This window comes from Diabrotica virgifera, chromosome 5, assembly GCF_917563875.1.
Source record: "Diabrotica virgifera virgifera chromosome 5, PGI_DIABVI_V3a".
Classification (NCBI taxonomy): domain Eukaryota; kingdom Metazoa; phylum Arthropoda; class Insecta; order Coleoptera; family Chrysomelidae; genus Diabrotica; species Diabrotica virgifera.
In genome coordinates this window covers 75,380,741-75,401,992 of record NC_065447.1, presented here as the reverse complement: position 1 = coordinate 75,401,992, position 21,252 = coordinate 75,380,741, and the positions used below count along the sequence as shown (strand labels likewise).

General features: G+C 32.8%; 1 protein-coding gene across 2 annotated transcripts in view; it reads right to left on the bottom strand.

The window, feature by feature from the left end:
• LOC114326683 (exportin-7) overlaps positions 1-21,252 on the bottom strand; it is a 141,738-nt gene that overhangs the window by 25,459 nt on the left and 95,027 nt on the right. The window contains exons 9-11 of one of the 2 annotated variants that reach the window (XM_028275091.2): positions 14,413-14,603; positions 6,643-6,854; positions 4,536-4,698 (exon numbers count right to left, since the gene is read on the bottom strand). In XM_028275091.2, the coding sequence (XP_028130892.1) occupies positions 4,536-4,698; positions 6,643-6,854; positions 14,413-14,603 (566 nt within the window). The remainder of the gene's footprint in view (positions 1-4,535; positions 4,699-6,642; positions 6,855-14,412; positions 14,604-21,252) is intronic. The other variant, XM_028275092.2, reaches the window with a different exon arrangement.

Below are 21,252 nucleotides of genomic sequence, written 5' to 3'. Positions count from 1 at the left end.
AGAGTGTAACCGCCAAGGTATTAAGGAGGTTATGTGTTGTCAAAAAATTGAGGTTGATATAGTTGGCCATGTTGTTGTCCGCAACAGCCATGCTTTGGCTGAAGAGATCTGAGGGTGGATCGGGAAGTAAATGTTAATGTTAAAGATGTAATTTTAAATAAAATATAACAGAATGAATAAAAGTTTTTATTTTTATGAATAATACTTTTATTCATTATGACTCAATTCAATTACTCAGCAGAATGTAAGTATTCTCCACATGTTTTTCTTATTAACAGTCATAATTTTAACTTTTTGCTTTAATCTAACGTGGAAATACTTCATTCTAGGCACTGAAGATGTTCTGAATAGAACGAAAACGTTTTGCAATCCATTTGGATGACATTTTATGAAGTTTTTTAATAAACGATTTTATACCAATATACAACTTGAAGTTTTTACTTCTATATGAGTTTTTTTAGATATTTTGTTATCTAAATGACACGTGGTCGTGTGCATACAATACTTATCCATAATTTTTTTCATTTTATAAAATTACAGATCAAATCCTACTTCTCTACTCCTACCATATTTTTGTATTAACCATTATACAACTGTATAAACCATTATACAACTGTATAAACAATATTGTGATTCAAAACTATAACAAAATGTTACGTGATGATTTTTCGTTGGGTTGGAACAAAGCCATTTTTAATTCAAAGTTAAAATTTTATTTACATGTGCCTAATATAAAAAATACTTTTAATATTGAAGTTATTATAGGTTTTTAAGTTATAAATTATAAAAATTATAAATTTAACGATTAAAGCCCGGTCTTTTCACCTCCGAATAACTATTTATCGGGAAGTTGATCTGGCAGATTACATGTAAATCTGTCAGATAAACTTCCCGATAACTAGTTATTCGGAGGTGAAAAGATCGGGCCTTAATATACCCACACCGGCAAAATTAGCCGAACACCTTAAAAATCGGACATGTTTGATGTCTCGAATTTCCTAAACCTGTTGTCCGATTTGAGTGATTATTTTAGTATGTTATAGCCTTATTATTTAAGAATATCGGTGTAAGAATATTGTTGCTAAACTGGTAAATGTCATTTTATACTGGGTGTAACAATCATACTGTTAGGTCTGGATCCCGCGTATGAAAAAAAAGTTGATTAATAGCAAGCTGAAAATTTGTTAATAGCTTAAGGGTGTCTAGTCGGATAAACTTTGATATATGGGAACACTGGAACAGGTTAAAAATTTGGAACGGTCATACCACGAAAACGGACCATTTATTTTGTCCGACAGAATAGACTTAAACTCTCCGAACAGACATTACACTCTCATGCAAAAATCAGACTGCTATTTATCACCTGTCATAATTCCTGTCATTTGACATATTCTATATGTTCCACTCATTAAAACGCCCATTTGGTGATAAATAGCAGTCTAATTTTTGCATTAGAGTTTAATCTCTGTTCGGAGAGTTTAAGTCTGTTCTGTCGGACAAAATACATGTGCCGTTTTCGTGGTCTGACCGTTCCAAATTTTTAACCTGTTCCACAATTAAAACTTCTCCCGTTCCAGTGTTCCCATATATCAAAGTTTGTCCGACTAGACACCCTTAAGCTATTAACAAATTTTCAGCTTGCTATTAATCAACTTTTTTTTCATACGTGGGATCCAGACCTATGTGTTTTTTTCTTAAAGTTCGGAACACCCTGTGGAATATTCTAGCATATATAAAATATTAAAATTAAAACTCGACTGTAGACTTAGGCTTTCTTAACATTTTCTTTTTTGATTTATTTGCTTATGTTGGAAAATAAAAAAGTTATGTGCTTTAACAACTAGCCATGTTTTTTATCAATAAATCCTCGTAGTAAGGGAGGAAAGTATGCTAAATTTTCAGTTACTCGAGCGTTATGGGGACCTATTGGATTGTGAAGAGTGGGTGCTAAAACCAAAAAAAGTTAAGTTAAGTTTTCCATAAAGTGTGGGACTCTCCATTTTTTAATTTAATTTTCCATTTCCACCAATCGTTTTTTCCGATTATAGCGCCATTTATCCATAATAGGAAAAATGTTGCGAATAAAAGTTGCTTATTTTTACGTCAAGGATCCAAATCTGCAATAAAAATTGGGGGCTCCTATTTAAGATTTTAAAGTAACCCCCACCCCACCTCCGTGGGGGGTCGTGTTTAGTGTCACTCGATAGATTTTTAAAAAATATTGGATAAGTATATTTTTCAGTTTTCGATCTGATGTTCATTTTGCGAAATATCGCAGGGTTCGTATTTAAAGTTTTTAATTTAGCCCCCACCCCTCTCCGTGGGGTTTCACGAGCCCCCACGGAGGTGGGGGAGGGGATTTCATTTAAAATCTTAAATAGGAGCCCCCAATTTTTATTGCAGATTTGGATTCGTTACGTAAAAATAAGCAACTTTTATTCGACACATTTTTTCGAATTATGGATAGATAGCGCTATAATCGGAGAAAAATGATTGTTTCAAATGGAAAATTAAATTAAAAAATGAAAAGTCCCCCACTTTATGAAAAATTTACTGAACCTTTTTCTGATTTTAGCACATACTCTTCACAATCCAATAGGTCCCCATAACGCTCGAGTAACTGCAAATTTAGTATACTTTCCTCCCCTACTATGAGGATTTATTGATGAAAAACATGGATAGCTGTTTACGCACATAACTATTTTATTATCTCACATAAGTAAATGAATGTAAAAGGAAAATGTTAAGAAGGCCTAAGTCTACAATCGAGTATTAATTTTAATATTTTACATATGCTAGAATATTCCACAGGGTGTTCCAAACTTTAAGAAAAAAACACAGTGTGATTGGTACACCCGGTATAAAATGATAGTTACCTGTCTAGCAACAATATTATTACAACGATATTCTTAAATAATAAGGCTATAACATACTAAAAGAATCACACAAATCGGACCACTGGTTTATGAAATTCGAGACATCAAACATATCCCATTTTTAAGGTGTTCGGCTAATTTTACCGGTGGGTGTATTAAAAATAAAGATTTTATGACAAAAACAATTTGCAAATCAATGGCATCGAAATTTTATGAAGTGTGGATGCGACGTTAAATCGCTTTGATCGTACTCCTTTCCCACTTTACCCCAAGCCTTTGTGCAATCTCTTTCTACAGGAGTATTTAAAGTGACAAATAACCGTGACCAATTCTCTCATTGAGGGCCGGTTGTTCGAACGCTAATCAACAATGATCACTATCAAATATTTAATTACTGTCACAACTGTCAATGTCAACTTTGGTTGGGTTGCTGAAAACATTATTGTTTATAATTATGAGACTAGTTAATCAATTAACATAACAATTATTAACATAATTGATTAACTAATTTTATCATTGTAATCAATAATTATGTTTTCAGCAACCCAATAAAAGCTGACATTGACAGTTGGTGACAGTAATTAAATATTTGATAACGATCATTGTTGATTAGCGTTCGAACAACCGGCCCTTAAACTCTTCTTCATCCGCTATTGTTGATATATTCTTGTTCAAAATCCACAAGGAAAATTTCCTGTAGCTTGCTGTATACCATTAATCGAAAAAAAAAAAATAAGTAAAATCCTTTATAAAAGGTATATTTTATTTGTTGTTCACTTCTTTAAATATTGGCAACCAAAGCTTGCTCCATTCTGCTGATGGGTTCGCTACACATTTTTCTTCATTTAGTAGGATGAGGGCTGGTTCTTTAAGTTTTCTCTTTTTGCTGTCTATTTATTTCATGATTATTGATGCATCTTTCCATTGTACTCTGTGTTCATTGTCCCAGATGTTTGCATATCTGTGATTTGCCGAAATCCCTGTTTTTGATGTATATTTTATGCTCGTTTATCCTGACGTTTAATGGCATTGTAGTTTCTCCCCCATTAAAATTCTTACATTTACAGGGTATTTTGTAGACGCAGTTCGTTGATCTCTCTTCGGTGTTGCTAGGGTTGTTTTTGGACAGGATAGATGTTACATATCATTAATGTTTTGTGGTACAACTACCGATTTTGGACGACCTTCTATGACTTTTCAGCATTTCATATAAATCAATGCACTTTTTTTGACAATCTACATCGAAAAGTCCATTGTTTTACTGAGATAAAATTATAAAGTGACCGAAAACAACACAAAAAGGACGTTCAAGTAATAAAACATTCTGATTAAGGTTATATCAAAAATGTCAAATATTATGGTATGTACAAACAAAATCAGATGTTACCAAGATATTATCAGGGTTACCAAGGACTAAAACATAAGTAATATCCCATGTAAGAGTAAGTAATATATAGCCGCATCCTACAATGCTGTTAATTTAATGTAGTAGATCTTTATAAGAAAAGTATGTGAGAATATTAATATCATGATCACTATATGTAATGTAATGATCACTGGTTGCCTCATTTAAAATTAAAAATACTTCAGGTCTGCATTGAAGTTTGTCTAAACGTGTCTTTTGCTTTGCCTTTTGCTGTGTCCCTGAACTGCACAGACCTGTAAAATGATTTAGGTGCCCACCTAAGGCAGTTAATCCTTCCGATATTGAAGATAAAATGTACAAAAAGACTTGCGGCTCCAAAGTCGACAAGAAACTCATGTGATCTTGGGCCAGGCACTCCAGTAGAACATAATACGTCTGCGAAAGCTTTGGATAATCCTGAAAACCAAAAAAGTAATAATTAGCAATATCTAAATAAGGATGTGACTGGTAAGAACATAAAAAAGGAACGTTACATATTTGTTATTTCTCTTCAATAATTATTTTATTCAAATTTCTTTTGATTTTATATATTTAACTTTCTGTTTTCTTTTCCTATTTTTAATTTCTAAAAATAGGTGGCACTCAACGTTTCTTTCAACTAAATACTTTGTTTATCCCTTTCAGTCACGTTGGATACAATCGTACCCATTAATTTGAATGTATATGAAATTCTACAGGAATCTCTAACTTAAACCAGTTTAAAAAAATTAATATTCTATAAGTACATTCTATACTTCTGCGTTTTGTATCCAGATAGCGCATGGATCGTTATATTCAAAATAAAAATTAATGTCAAAAGCAGCGGCAATTGCATTATTGGTAAGAGATAAATGTACTTGTTTTTTCAAATATTAGTTTGAATAAAAATCAATCGCGGTTTATATTTCAGTGCAATGTTGAAAGTAGTGCTTCTTCTTACTGTGAATTATTTTTAATTGTGAATATATTTGATTGAAATTTTACTGTTTCAAATAGAAGTGTAACTCAAATTCGATGGGCACAATTGAACGCAAAATAATTTAGTGTTATTAAACGCTTTTATTTAGTTCAATCGTTTGCGTCAAATCTTTAAGACGTTAATTTGACTGCCTTTTCTACAATGCAAATGAATGAAAATTTGCAGACATATGCATTCGCGGGAACAATATACGAATAGTCAAAAAAAATTTCTTTTATGTTTATTAATTGTTTAAATAAAAAAAAAAGATTTTAATGGAAAATGCTTAAATTCTCTTGTTTTTTACAATGTAAAAACTAGAAACTTTTACCGATTTTAGCTAATGATATGAACTATACATAATTTCACTTTTTACGTTAATTGTTTAAGTTATACTTCATAAATAAACAATAAAGTTTCAAATTTTTTGCCGATTCCGACTACTTTTCGTGTTAGTACATCATATGTTTTATACATATTTTAATAAAAATGACGATATATTTTAATGTTTGAAAAGTGTAAGACTAAAAAGTAAAAAATAAAAAAAATATGAAAAAAATTTTTTTAAGAAACGCTTTTCTTTAGTTACGAGTGACTAAAATTAAAAAACATTATAAAAAAATCAACCAAAAAGCAAAAAATTGAAAAAATCCAACACATTCGTTAAAGAAAAGCGTGGGGCAAAAACCGTTTATTCGATGAAGACGCGCCACGCTGTTCTTTGACGAATGTGTTAGATTTTTTCAATTTTTTTTATTTTTTGCTTTTTAGTTGATTTTTTTATAATATTTTTTAATTTTAGTCACTCGTAACTAAAGAAAAGCGTTTCTTAAAAAAATTTTTTTCATTTTTTTTATTTTTATTTTCAGAATAAAATACCCAAAAAAATTTTAACGGAGAAGGAAAGGCTAGAAGAGATAGAAAAACTGCCCGACATAGAACGACATGCTAGTGATGACAGTGACTGCGAAGAAGAAATGCAAGTAATACAGAGAATTGGACAGATGATAGAGATGTCTCAGAAAATCAAAACGAAGGGAAGAATGAGGAAGAGGATAATGAGGATGAAAAGGAGGATAACGGACACAGTGACTATGCCAAAAAAAGAATAAAAATACATATTTATAATGTAGGGAAAGATCTAAATTAATTATCAATGATGGGAATAAGCGAAATCCACAAGTTAAAATCAAATCCCATTAATTAATGAAGTAAAAGATTGGCACCATACAGAATCTGTTTTTGTTTTATTATACACATCGACAGGATCACTAATCCACTTTAAAAATAAATTCTGATTACAAAAATTAACATGATATTTTTTTTTAATTTCTTTTACACGTCAGTACTAGTGCTATAAGTAATAAATAGAAGTAAAAACTAAGGGAGTAATTTATACTTACTAATAAATCTGACTGGGATATTGACAGTAATAATTTTACAAAAATATTCAAGGCGTTATCTAAAGCTTCGTCACCATATAACCTAAAGACTCCAAAGTTGACGTAACTCCCACACAAAGCAGCTTTCAGCATCGAAAAACAAATCGAGATACCCTTCAACTTCAAAGGATACGTCTGTTCTTTGGGCACTTCTACATTTAAAATTCTACTACCTAAAAAACACAATTAAGACCTATTACGTGTTTAACTTAAAATAAAAGTAAATAAAAGATAATCAATTTTTTTATACAGGGTGTTTCATTGGGAAACGAAAATACTTGTCGTGAATAGAGGTCACTGAGGCGGTTCTAGGTATACAACATTTATTGTCCCACCGATTTTTATAACCGAGTTACAGGGTGTTTTATCGATTTTGTCCATTTCTTTCTGGATCCATAACTTTATAACCATCTTGTATATTTTTTTGATATTTGGTACACATATGTCTCACTTAGTACCCAAACCACCCACCTACTGATCTCTATTAACTACTAATAATTTATTATAAAAAGTTAATTTTACCTGCTTTTTAATCCCACAGTTCTTAAAAAATTCAATATAATTTCAAAATCAAGTCATTAATTTGTCTGCCCCACAGTAAACAGCGACGCACAAGCCCTTTTAGGAGTCTGTGTATGGAGAAGAGCAACCACAGACAAGCAAGGGTGGAGACAAAAAATAAAGGAGGCCAAGGCTCCGTTTGGGCTGTCGTGCCGTAGAAGAAAAATTAAAGCGAACCATCAAACTTAGTTTTTTTATGCTCTTTTCAAATATGCAAACGGATGTTGAAAATTTCGATGTACAGAGTGTTGTTGCAAGGTCCCATTGAATTAAATTTTTTTGTTAATCCGGACCTGAATTTTTCTTGTGATTAGTAGTTGAGTAGTTTGTGTTCTCAGTAAGACATATGTGTACCCGATATCAAAAAAATATACAAGGTGGTTCTAAAGTTATGGATCTAGAAAGAAATGGGCAAATCGACAAAACACCCTGTAACTCGGTTATACAAATCGATGGGCCAATAAATGTTGTATATCTAGAACCGCGGCAGTGACCTATATTCACCATTCAAGTATTTTCGTTTCCCAATGAAACACTCTGTATAAGTAAACCTATGATATACCTCTGTTTGTCTTTTGTTACGGCTAAACGATGGAGTATATAAAAAAGCTGTAATATCTAACAAGCTATCTAAGAACCTCGTTAAATATTCAGTTAAGAGGAGTGCTATTGTTTGAGGTGTGAAATAATATAAACAAGAGATCATGTCATAAAACAGGTAGATCCACTGTTTATGGAATTTCCCACCTCGAACACTAGCACCGCTCTCAGCTGAATATTAATGAGTCTCTATAGAGCTTGTTAGACTATATATAAAAGACGTCTAAAACTTAAAATTACTTTCAATTACACAGGACTGGAGCTGGAAGGTCAGATAATAGAACAAGTGATGGAGTTTAAATACCTAGGCATCACACTATCTAGCTACGGGAGACTCGAAACAGAAGTGGAAGATCAAATGAATAGAGCAAACAGAGCCGCAGGTTGCCTGAATGACACAATATGGAGAAATAAAAATATCGGCAAAGAAATGAAAGGCAGAATTTACAAAACAGTCATCAGAACAATAATGACATACGCGGCAGAAACACGACCCGACACAAAGACGACAAAAAGATTGCTCGAAACAGCGGAGATGAAAACCCTTCGAAAAATAGATGGTAAGATTCTATGGGACAGAGCTAGAAGTACAGATATACGACGGAGATGCAAGGTGGATAACATTAATAATTGGGTAAGAAATAGAAGAATAGAATGGAATGACCACATAAGCCGAATGACAACAAATAGGGTAGTCAGGACAGCGAGAGACGGTTCCCCAATAGAAGGACGAACAGTGGGAAGACCACGAAAACGATGGAACAACTTACTGGAGGCACATTGAAAAAACAGAGTCATGTCTATACAAAAAGAAGAAGAAGAAGAAGAATTATACAGGATCAGGCCAGTCAACGGAATGAATCAAAGTTGTTTATATTAATGGAATACCCTGTATACTAAAACACATTTGAATTTTTTTACATGAAGTGTTTATATGTAAAGTATTTCTCATGATCATTTTTCAGTGCGTAACAAATGATAGGAAAAAGGGTAAGTCCGTGATAAATGACATTTATTCTAACATGACATTTTAGTTAAATCTGACAGTTGTCACATTTTATTTTCAATTTGGAATAAAAACAAATCAAAAGTGTTTCTTGCATTTATAAAATGGTATTTTCTTTGATTTGTATAGTCTTATAAATTATACAGATTATATTTGTATTATTATCTAATTAAAAAAAAAATTATTTTTTTTTATTATGACGCCATCTATCGACAACTAGAATAACTAGAATAAATTTTATAAAAATGTCACCGACGAAATGTAATCACCGACGTGCCTTTTTTTCTGTCACATACAATTTAATGCGTTAGAAAGAAATCGAAAAACTGTGACGCACTGAAAGATGATCATGAGAAATACTGTATAAGGTTTTATGGGTAAGGTCTAATAGTCCAAGAGGCAGCGCTGAAAAATTTCTCTGAATTTACTAAAGCTACTTATTTCACAGTTGATTACTGTGATTGTTTAGAGAAACATACTGCGGTCGGTCAAGAGAAAGGTAGAACAGGTGGTACCGACAGCTTGTCAAAGTTGCTTACCTGCGGAGGTAATTAAATCCATTTACTAAGGCTGAAAATCAGTACTAACATTCTAAATTGAATATAAATAAAAGTTATTATAGTCGGTCAGCTGTATGACGGGACAGAGACGGTCGGTCGGTCCCACTGAATGTAGAGGGTTATTCACTATATTTTGACCCCCCTCTAAACTGCTTTATTTACAGAATTAGAAAAAAAATATAAAATACAAAACTTATTTAATTTTAAATTATGATCTTTTGACATATATATCGTACTAGTGACGTCATCCATCTGGGCGTGATGACGTAATCGACTATTTTTTTAAAAGAGAATATCGGTCATGTGGTAGCTCATTTGAAAGGTTATTCAATTCCCTATTCAGTAATATAAACATTAACATGATTGTTTATACAGGGTGTCCAAAAAAAATTTTTTAATTAAATTAATTTTTTAATTAATAATTAAAAAAAAATTTGGACACCCTGTATAAACAATGATCTTAATGTTTATATTACTGTATAGAGAATTGAATAACCTTTCAACACGACCCCTATTCTCATTTAAAAAAATAGTCTATTACGTCATCACGCCTAGATGGATGACGTCACTAGTACGATATATATGTCAAAAACTCATAATTAAAAAATCGAATAACTTTTGTATTTTACATTTTTTTCTAATTCTGTAAATAAAGCAGTTTACAAGGGGATAAAAATATAGTGAATAACCCTGTACATTCATTGCGGCGACCGACCGGCTCTGTCCCGTCATACAGCTTCTTCTTCTTCGTCTTCTTGACTGGCTTTACAACTCGGGGTGAGTCTTCGCCGCATCCACTATGGCCCTCCATCGTCTGCGATCTTGCGCTTCGATTTGCCATTGTTGTACCCCAATCCTAGATAGATCGGTTTCAACATCATCCTTCCATCTTTTTCTGGGACGGCCCACTGATCTTCTACCGTCTGGTCTCTCGAAGAACACTGTCTTTAGCACTCTGTCTTCCTCTGATCTTACTACATGACCTGCCCATCTTATCCGATTAGCTTTTATATGTCTGACGATGTTTTCAGTACCATATAGTCACCAATTCAGCATTGCGGCGCCTTCTCCACTCTCCAGTCAATTCATCTCTTTGAGGACCAAATATCATTCTGAGGACTTTCCTTTCAAATATCAGCAATTTATTTATTTCTCGCTGATGTAGAGTCCATGTTTCACTCCCATATGTAACAACTGGGCGAATAATTGACATGTACAGTCTTAATTTAGATTGTCTTTTCAGCAGCTTAGATCTTAATAATGATGATAGGGAGTATAATGCTCTATTTCCCGCAGCTATTCCTGCTGAGACCTCTTTTTCTATGTGATTGTCCTCTGTGATTACTGCTCCCAGATATTTAAACTCTTACCACTTCAAAGTTGTGGTCATTAATAGTTACGTTCTGCCTAACTCTTGGTCTTGGATTTTTGGTCACCAGCATATATTTCGTCTTCTCTTCATTTATTCGAAGGCCCAGGTTACCTGTTTCCTCCTCGAGCTGTGAAAACACCTCTCTTACGTCTCTTGTAGAATGAGCGACTGCATCTAGATCATCGGCAAAGGCCAACAATAGTTTTGATCCTCGATTTGCGAATCCCCCTGTTAGTTCAGACGATATTTTACTTACTGCGTATTCTAAAGCCAAATTGAATAGCAATGGTGATAAAGGGTCTCCTTGTCTAAGCCCTGATGTTATACTAAATGGCATCGATGTTCTGTTTCCTATCTTTACCTGTGCATATGAGTCTGCCACGCACATTTGAGTGAGCTGCACTAATTTTCTTGGTATTCCCATTTCTAGCATTGCTAGCCATAGTCTGCTTCTTTTTATCGAGTCATATGCTTGCTGGAAATCTACGAAGATTTGGTATACATCTCGGTTGAATTCCCAGTTTTTTTCTAATATTTGTCGGATGGTAAATATTTGATCTATTGTTGACCTTCCACTTCGAAAGCCGTATTGGTAGTCGCCTAGAATATCTTCCGAATACGGAGTGAGTCTCTTTAGTAAGATAATTGATAGAATCTTATACGCTGTACTAATAAGCGATATGCCTCTGTAGTTTCGGAATTGGTCTTTATTTCCCTTCTTATGTATGGGTATTATAACGCTTCCATTCCATTCTCTAGGCATTTTCTGCTGTTGCCATACTCTGAGAATAATGTCATACAATTTTTGATGTAAAACGTTTCCTCCTTTTTTTTATCAATTCTCCATTTATACCATCATTTCCTGGTGCTTTGTGATCTTTAAGAGATGCTATTGCATTCTTTACTTCTTGGAGTGTTGGTGGTGGTCATACAGCTGACCGACTATAATTACTTTTGTTTATATTCAATTTAGAATGTGTGTACTGATTTTCAGCCTTAGTAAATGGATTTAATTACCTCCGCAGGTAAGCAACTTTGACAAGCTGTCAGTACCACCTGTTCTACGTTTCGCTTGACCGACCGCAGTATGTTTCTCTACACAATCATGGTAATCAACTGTGAAAAAACTAGCTTTAGTAAATTCAGAGAGATTTTTCGGCGCTGCCTCTCCGTCTATAAGTTAAGTACTTTATTGAGAAAAATGGTAATATTTAAAAGATAGTGTACAATTAAGGCATGTACGTATGCAAAATTATTTGAATAATTTCAGAGTGTTATAGGTGTGATTGAAATGAATTAGGAGAGGTATTCTAATGTTATACAGACAATATTATAATTAAGTTTATAATTAATAAGCTTACCAATATTACTGTTATTTCACACACGCGTCAATAATCGTCACATATGCAAGTTTCACACGCGGTGGTTTATCGTGTAGAAAACCGGGATGTCTTCTCTGTCTGTCTTTCGCGGATACACGTATAGACGTCACTGTTTGCGTTTTAAACTAGTTCACAAGGAGAAAAAGCGTTTGTTTATTACGAGAGGCAGACTCATAGAGCTTCGCGGTACTATTTTTGTTAAGCTAGACGCTATCACTAAGAGATGAGGACAGCACATGTGTTCTTTTTGAGAATCAAAATCAGGGAAAACGATTCGCACCTGTTCACTTCGAGAGAAGACAGTAGAGAGATTCACGGTATTTTCGCGCGTCAACTAGTGGTTATAACCGAGAGAGTAGAGAACCGTGTTTCTTTGAGGGTCAAAACCGGAGAGCATTTCGTTTGCATTGTTCGAATATGTCTGTATTTCTGAAGGAGTGGGGTAGTCAGTAACAGGAATTATTAATAAGGGTTGGATTAAGTGATAATTTAGTTATCACTTAATTTAATATCTTTGACATCTGGCCATACAATATACAGCGTGATCACTATTTTCAAATATAAAATGTTCTCATTTCTTAATGAAACACCTGTATATTAATACTGTATTTTGTACAAAATATTACAACCTTTTTTTGGTGTAAGGTTGTACATACCTAACATGTTTCGTTTTGTATATATTTAGAGAACAGCTGCAGATGTTATGTTTCTACAAATATTTTATTAACAGCAAATTTATAGTTACCGTTTGTGGTAGATACGGGTGCAACAGAATCATTCTAGGATAAGAAATAAAAAGAGACCATCTTAGATTGCCACCAAAATCAATAGAACTTAAAATTGCAACTGATGAAATTATTGAAACATAACGAAGTTAGCCAGTATCTATCGTCTACATGACAGTCAAGCACAATTTTTTTATTAACCCCACGCTTATTACAATCTATCTATACAATTTCAACCTAAACGTTTAGGTAGATAATGGGCATAAGAAACGACGACATTAGACAACAAATGGAAATAGAAAGAACAATCATAGATGGCATCGAAAAACAACAGCTAGTATGGTACGGACACGTAAGACGAATGGAGGAAAGAAGAATCCCAAGAAAGTGTTAGAATGGACCCCACACAAAACCGAAAACGAGGAGACAGCAACTACATGGATAAAGGGCACCTTGAAGGAGATATCGGAAAGAAATTTAAGAGAGGAAGACTGCCACAATAGAAAGGAGTACTATGCACTTATGCCACAATCAGTAATAGGAATAACACTTCAATATTGACTATATTTGACACACCTTTATACACCTTTATAGTTGATTTTTTAACCAAGAGGAGTAAACTAAAAAGACAAATTCACACCCAAGAAAGTTACTCGAAAAGTCATCAAATTCATCTTTTTTTTTTCGTTGATCATATTACCTTTCGATTATAATCCATACATATTATATTATACTAACACATCGCTAAAGGGTTCTAAAAACAAATGTTTTTATATAAAAGTAGACTAAAAATCTAAAAATTAAAGGAATAATGCAGAAAACACAAAAAATCGCCGATATACTTAATTAACCTATAAAATGACAGAAGTGCCAAAATTTCATAAATGTCATTAGTGTCAAAATTTAATAACAGTGGAGTAAACTTGCTTGCGGTTGGACCAATTAGAAACAAGCATTACAACGCGGTAAATTTGAATCACTCTTGGTTAAAAAACAAACAATAGTATTAATCCATTAAAAACAGAACTTTTCGTTTTAACTTTCAAACAGCATGCAGTTTATTCAAAAAAAATTTTTGCGCACACATTCCGATGCACTTAAAGTTTCTACATGTTTTTCGCGCACTTTTTAATATCTTCTTTGGCGTATGTTAGTTCGGCGTTTTGATGGATGGCTTAATTGGTTATGAACCATGGAAGTCCTGGTATTATTCTTGACATTTTTTAAATATGCGGCTGTCCTCCATAATTCCATAAGTGGCTTCAGGATGGATTTGTAGATTAATATTTTGTTATCTTAATATTTTAAACAATCATTAGATGCGTTTTACGTGATGATGAATTTGTTATCAAAACTGATCTGGTTTTTCTAGTTTAACTAATTATGATACCGGAAGTGAAAACTTGCGTTTCATAATTTCTCCCACATAACTTTAAAATGCTGAATATGAATCCGTAATCAGTTTTCTGTATCCGTTATGTCCTTTGTGTAGACTACAAAAATATAAAAACCAGAATATACTCACCATAACTACAAATAATTTTGCTAGCTTCCCTAAATAATAATATACCATTAGGAGAGGAAACGTCAAATTGCAACCGTTGCGATCTGTTTTGTACTAATTCAGCAAATAACTTCAAAACTGGAGTTGTAACTTGAGGATCGTGATACCATAATTCTATAGCTCTAAGTAATATTGGTGTATAATTCGGATAGCTGAAATATGTGTTAAGAAAAACACTAGGAAAAATGTGTGATTGAGCAATTCGTAATAATATGTAAAGGGTGTTTTTAGGTCCAGATTACTCGTACTCGTACTCAGGCTTTTACTTGTGACTTGCCTATATGTGTACGTCGCACATAGGTTGATTTTCAATAATTAGCCGGCCAAAAGTAAAATTTCAAAACTGACGTTAAAAATTCAAGACACATCCCAGAGACACTTGATGGTTTGTCTTAACAAAAACTTACCAACCCCACTCCAGAACTATTCACCACGCACGTGTGCACGCGCATGTAATTGTTAGTGAATTTTTGTTCTCTTAGCTTAGTATTCAACTTTTTAAAAATTGTGATATTTTGTAATATTCACCTTATGTTTCAAAGTGATTGTGATGGAATCGAATAATTCAGCTAAGAATCAATATTTCTGGAAATATTAATAGAAAGTTTACTGTTATTTTATATTATTTTTAGAAAGTCAAAAACAAGCAATTTTCTAGTGACATTTATGTTTAATTTTTATGTTTATAAGACATTTAGTTATATAATTGCCTCCGATCGAGCAATACTATTTATTTTATAGCATACTGTATATATTTGACTAATTAATGGTGTACAATTTAGCTGCGGATGCCCGAAATACGGGGGTTTTAATTTTGCTAGAAAGGATGACGCCACAAAAATAAAAGTACCTACTTATTTGTTTTAATTGTAATAAGTTACGATTGTTTTTTTTTGTTTTAGCTACATCTGGTGCCTTTGCTCTGGCGTAAAAATAGGGATCCATAAATATCTGCGACCAAATGGAGCTGTAAGATTTTCCTAATCTAAAGGACAAATTAGAATATTTATAAATTAACTTATTGACCTCTTATATCTGATAATTTAATCAATTTAAAGCAAAGATTTCGAGATTTTAAAACGGCGATGATAGAGAAATGGTTAAAGACTCACGAAAAGATGCGATATTTCTACAGACAATTAAAGATTGGTTAGATCGAACCTTTAATCTGGTAGAAAACAAATAAATGGAACCAGGTCGTCTTTCTATTATTTGGGGACTCCAGTGAAAGGATAAAAAGAAGAAAACAGAAGAAATACGTTATTTGCTTGATGATGAAGTTATCGTTCATGCAGCACAGACATTACAGATTTGTGGAAAAAGGAATGCTTCAAAAATACTAAAAGAGATCTCAGAAATTCCAGCTAGTATAGGGAAATACAGAGTTGCATACAGGAAATTAAACTTCTTTTAACTTCTAACCCACTATTAACAATTTTAAGCAGTAAGAAACCTGTACAGAAAAAGGTCAAACCAGGGTCATTTTTCTCTAAAACAATTCAAATGCTGTTACCTACCGGGTGACCCAAATACTGAGTCCGATATGTCAGATACCGACTGAGGTATAAGTAAAAACCGCATATTTTGTATTCATTTTAAAGGGCCTAGCCGGGTAAGATAGTGAAAAGTGCCCCCAACTCGGGGGCACTTCTCGGGGGGATATAAATTCCATATAGGCCACTTTTTAGCACATATGGAGGAACTCACTTTCTGAAATTTTTAGCCCCCTAGGTGGTCACGTGACCCCCCTAGAGCCTAATTAGGCTTTTTATGTTTTTATTTTTTATCTCAGCCGCATCAAGAGCTAGCCAAAAACTTTATTTATTTTTAAATAACTCTGAAAAAAAAACTAAGACACTCGTTTTTACGAAAATCAATTATAATGTTTATTTTTCCACAATCTTTCACCCTGAATTTTTTCAGATTTTTAAAATTGGTGAAACGTACCTTTAAAAATAAAAAACCGCATTTTTTCGTTTTTTTTTTTCGTTTTTTGATACAATTTTATACATATGTTTCAAAAAAGGTAACACCGTCACTATAATAGGTAAAAAACTGAAAAATAATTGGGGTTTGCTTAATAAAAATCTTTTGTAACGCCATCCATTTTCAAGATACAGGGCGTTGAAGAAAACAAAAGTTTACACATTTTTTACGATTTTGCCGAAACTACTGGCAACATTGTAATAAAACTTGGCGGGTTTTAAGAGGTGGTTATTGTGCATGTTTTGACATACAATTAAGGATTTGATATTTATCATTGGCGCGCATAGGGGTAATGGTCTGAACTTTTCACAGAAAAAAAGATAGTACCCTACTGACATATTTCAAATTAACAATCATTTTTTAATTCCTCGTTCAATTTGCAATAAAAAAACTATTATCTCATTTTTTCATACGACGCGCCATTTTGCTGCAAAAAATAAAATATCTTAACGCTTCCAAAGTATTCGAATTAATTTTTATAATGGATGTATGAGTTTATGTAGATGTAGAAACTACTATAAGTTCGAATACTTTGTAAGGGTTAAGATCTTTTATTTTTTGAATAAAAATGGCTCGTCGTATGGAAAAATAAAAAGATAGATTTTTTGTCACAAATTGAACGAGGAATTCAAAAACGATTGTTAGTTTTAAATATGTCAGTGGCGTACTATCTTTATTCTTTAAAAAGTTCAGACCATTACCCTTCTGCGCGCCAATGATGAATATTAAATCCTTAATTGTATGTCAAAACGTGCACAATAACTACCTCTTAAAACCCGCCAAGTTTTATTACAATATTGCCAGTAGTTTCGGCAAAATCGTAAAAAATGTGTAAAATTTTGTTTTCTTCAACGCCCTGTATCTTGAAAATGGATGGCGCTACAAAAAATTTTTATTATGCAAACCACAATTATTTTTCAGTTTTTCACCTATTCTAGTGACGGTGTTACCTTTTTTGAAAAACATGTATAAAATTGTATCAAAAAACGAAAAAAAAAACGAGAAAATGCGGTTTTTTATTTTAAAAGGTACGTTTCACCAATTTTAAAAATCTGAAAAAATTCAGGGTGAAAGATTGTGCAAAAATACACATTATAATTGATTTTCGTAAAAAAGAGTGTCTTAGTTTCTTTTTCAGAGTTATTTAAAAGTTTAAAATTGTTCTAAAAATTCGAATTTCCCGCCAAAAAATTTAATTTGTACCAATTTTAGTAGAAATATGCTGTAAAATAATTTTGGCCGCGTAAATCTATTAAATCGACGTATGTGCGTCGCGACGAGCCAGAGTCAGAGCAGCGCAAACCACACAAGCAAGATACTCGCAAGGTCCCGGCGGGTGTCGGTACACCAAAGGAAATTCGCGTAAGTTTGCGAATTTATTTGGACGGAAATTTTTGCGTTTTGTGTACTTATGTGACTTGTATTAACCGAGCTTGCATATCGTGCAGGTTTATGTTTAAAATGGAGTGGAATAACGAGAGGGTGATTGATTAAATAAAGCTGTACGAAAAACACGCAGCTTTGTAGGGCAATACAAATAAATTTTATAAAATCCTAAATAAAAAACGATGCATGGAAGGAAATATACCAGGAACTGAATATAGATGTTGTAACGAGGTCGTTGCGTTGTTGCTCCAGGTAACTAAATCAGTCGAAGAAAAGAGTTCGCTTTTTAAGACATTTTTATGTGGAATCAAAACATACAAAAGATAAGATAATTAGCCTTAATTACTCGTTAATTTCGTTAATAAAATATATTTATAATCTACGCATCGAGCTTTCTGTTCGCGCCGATGTGACGATATTTTGTACATGAATGAATGATTTTGACGATCGCGTGAAATAGGAATTGCTTTTATTAATACGACATGAATGTATAAGGAAAGAGAAGAAAGGGAATCTCGCTCAGCTCGCCAGATAAAAAGACATATTAGGGATATACGATCACCGCTCGTATAAGGATAGGTAAGAGGAAAACTGTCGGATTCGCTCAGCTCGCCAAAACGACAGCGGAAAATGGTCGGGAAATACTACCTACATAAACTCACCTCTTATACCTCGCTGTTGTTTATTATTCTTCGATCAACGCTCCAAGAATAATAATCAACTAGGCTTTTCGATCCGACTTTTATATCGTCCAAGGCGGTACAAAAACACGTTTTACTTAATTCATTGGCGCAGGGCAGCTTTATCCATTAGGCAATATAGGCAGTTGCCTAGGGCGGCACATTATGAGAGGGCGGCAAGAATAATGTACAAAAAATATTTGTATATAAAAATTATGGATCTGGGTTCTGTCATTAAAGGGTATGAAGTTCTTTCAAATTACTTTACTGCACGGAAGCCAAAAAATTGTGCCCAAATAAATAGAAATAAGAAAGAGAAAAAGGAAAATTCAATTTGACGAGGAGGCCGATCATGAACTAAACTTTTCAGCTAGTGATGAGATGAAAATCCACACATTCTGTATTATAATCGACACTGATAAGACACCTGAATAGACATCTGGAATCTTATAGACTTATTTATCAACGTTTTCGTGTTATTAACAGATTTGCCAAAATTAAGCAATGAAGAAATTATTAAAGAAGCTGAAAATCTGATACAAAATAAAGAAGACCAAGATACATCATTCATACACGAATGCATTCACTTAAAGGGTCATTTGAAGATCACAATAAAATCACCAATTGACATAAGAAGAGTTAGTTAGTGCAGTCACTGAATGTGGATATGAGCTATTACCTCCGATTTCGTTGAACCTCCATCGATTTGTACGAGAATTGGTGACTGATTAGAGGATATCTCAAGGAACAAAGGTAACATGGTGTCAACTTGCGCTTTTACCCTGGGGGTGGATGCCACCCCTTCTCGGGGGTGAAAATTATTTAAAAATATCCCCAAAATTAGATATAGGGACACATTCTAAGCAAAATTTGTTAGATAAAGTTATTAAAATAAATCAAAACTTTTTTAGTTATTAAAGATCAACGATTTTAATTTTTCGTGAGAAAAATGCATGTTTTTAACCGTCTTTTCATAAATAACTCAAAAACTAAAAGATTTTACCAAAAAGTTATTATTACCAAAATTGAAGCTAATAAAAAATGAAATAAACTCCTTACTGGAAAAACCTTTTAATGTTAGCTAAAAGTGAGTTATAATTGAATGCATATTTTTTTCGGCGAGTACCCAAATCTAAGTAATTATTCAAGCTTAAATAACGGGAAAATGATGCATTTCATAACATAACCTTATTAAACACTTGTCAAAGTACTTAGAAATATCTATAAAATGAGCCCCCGAACAAGTTGTTAGCATTAAAATGTATGCACCAAATATTTTTCAAAATCTATCTTTTAAAAACTTTTACAAAAAAGTTACTGTTTTTTGTTTTAAATAACTCCGTTAATTTTTACGATATCAAGTTTGCCTAAAAACCATTTGAAAGTTGATTTTAATTGCTATTAAACACGTTGAATTCAATCTTTTAAACCCCTTACTATTTTAAAAATAAAAGGTTGAATGGCCCTGTTACATGGTTCTCGCAGTAAAACTTAAGCTTTAAACGTTTCTATCTCGGTTATTTTTTACCCTACAGAAATAGTAAAAAGGTAAAATATTTGATGCAGAAAAATCTAAAATTGGGTTATACATAATAATATATCATTTTTTACGTATATTGAGTATTTTTGGAGTTATTATCAAAAGAAAATGAAAATTACGATAATTTTAAAAATTCTGATTTTTTTAAATTATATCTTTTTTTCAAAAACATGAATTCTAAACCGGTCAAAATTGTTGAAATCTTTATATTTAGAAGTATATTTTATAAAATGCAATGTTTTCCCGTTATTTAAGCTTGAATACTTAGATTTGCGTACCTACTCGCCGAAAAAAATATACATTCAATTACCCATAACTCACTTTGAATTAACATTAGTTTAGTTCTTTAAGTGAGGAGTGTATTCAGATTTTTATTATCTTTAATTTTGGTAATAATAACTTTTTTGTAAAAGCTTATAGTTTTTGAGTTATACGTAAAAAATAGTTTTAAAACATGCATTTTTTTACGAAAAAATAAAATCTTTGATCTTTAATAACTCAAAAAGTATTGATTTATATTAATAACTTTATATAACAAATTTTGCAATTTGTTTCTCTATCGATTTATGGTATTATCTAAAAAATAATAATTTTCACCCCTGAGAAGGGGTGGCATCCACCACCACGGTAAAAGCGCAAGTTGGCATCATGTCACCTTTGTTTCTTGAGCTATCCTCTAACTACTCACCAATTTTCATGAAAATCGATGGAGGTTCAACGAAATCGGAGGTGAAAACCTTCAATGACTGCACTAAGTGGATTGAAAGATATTTTCCCTAATTCTGACATTGCTTTCTTTGCACATTTATTTGTGCATCCCAGTTGCCAACGTGTCCGCTGAGAGGTCATTTTCGAAAATTTTAAGAATTAAAAATAATTTCCCATCAAGTATAACACAAGAACGTAACAATTTGTCGATTTTGTTAAGAAAAAAAAAATTTTTTGAAAATGTTTTTTTGGAAAGGATTCTTGGATGTGATCGAACTGGAGTGACGATTTTTTCTGTTATAGGTATATAAACATCGTAGTTTAAATCCATTTTTAGTGTATTCTTAATTCAATAAATCTTTTTTCGCAAAAGTGGTAGGTACATGTTTGAAGGGCGGCTACTAGAGAATTGCCTAGGGCCTAGGGCGTCAATTGACCTAAACGCGGCCCTGCTACTCTAGATGATAAAATTATATTGTCGTCACAATGTGCAAGAGATTA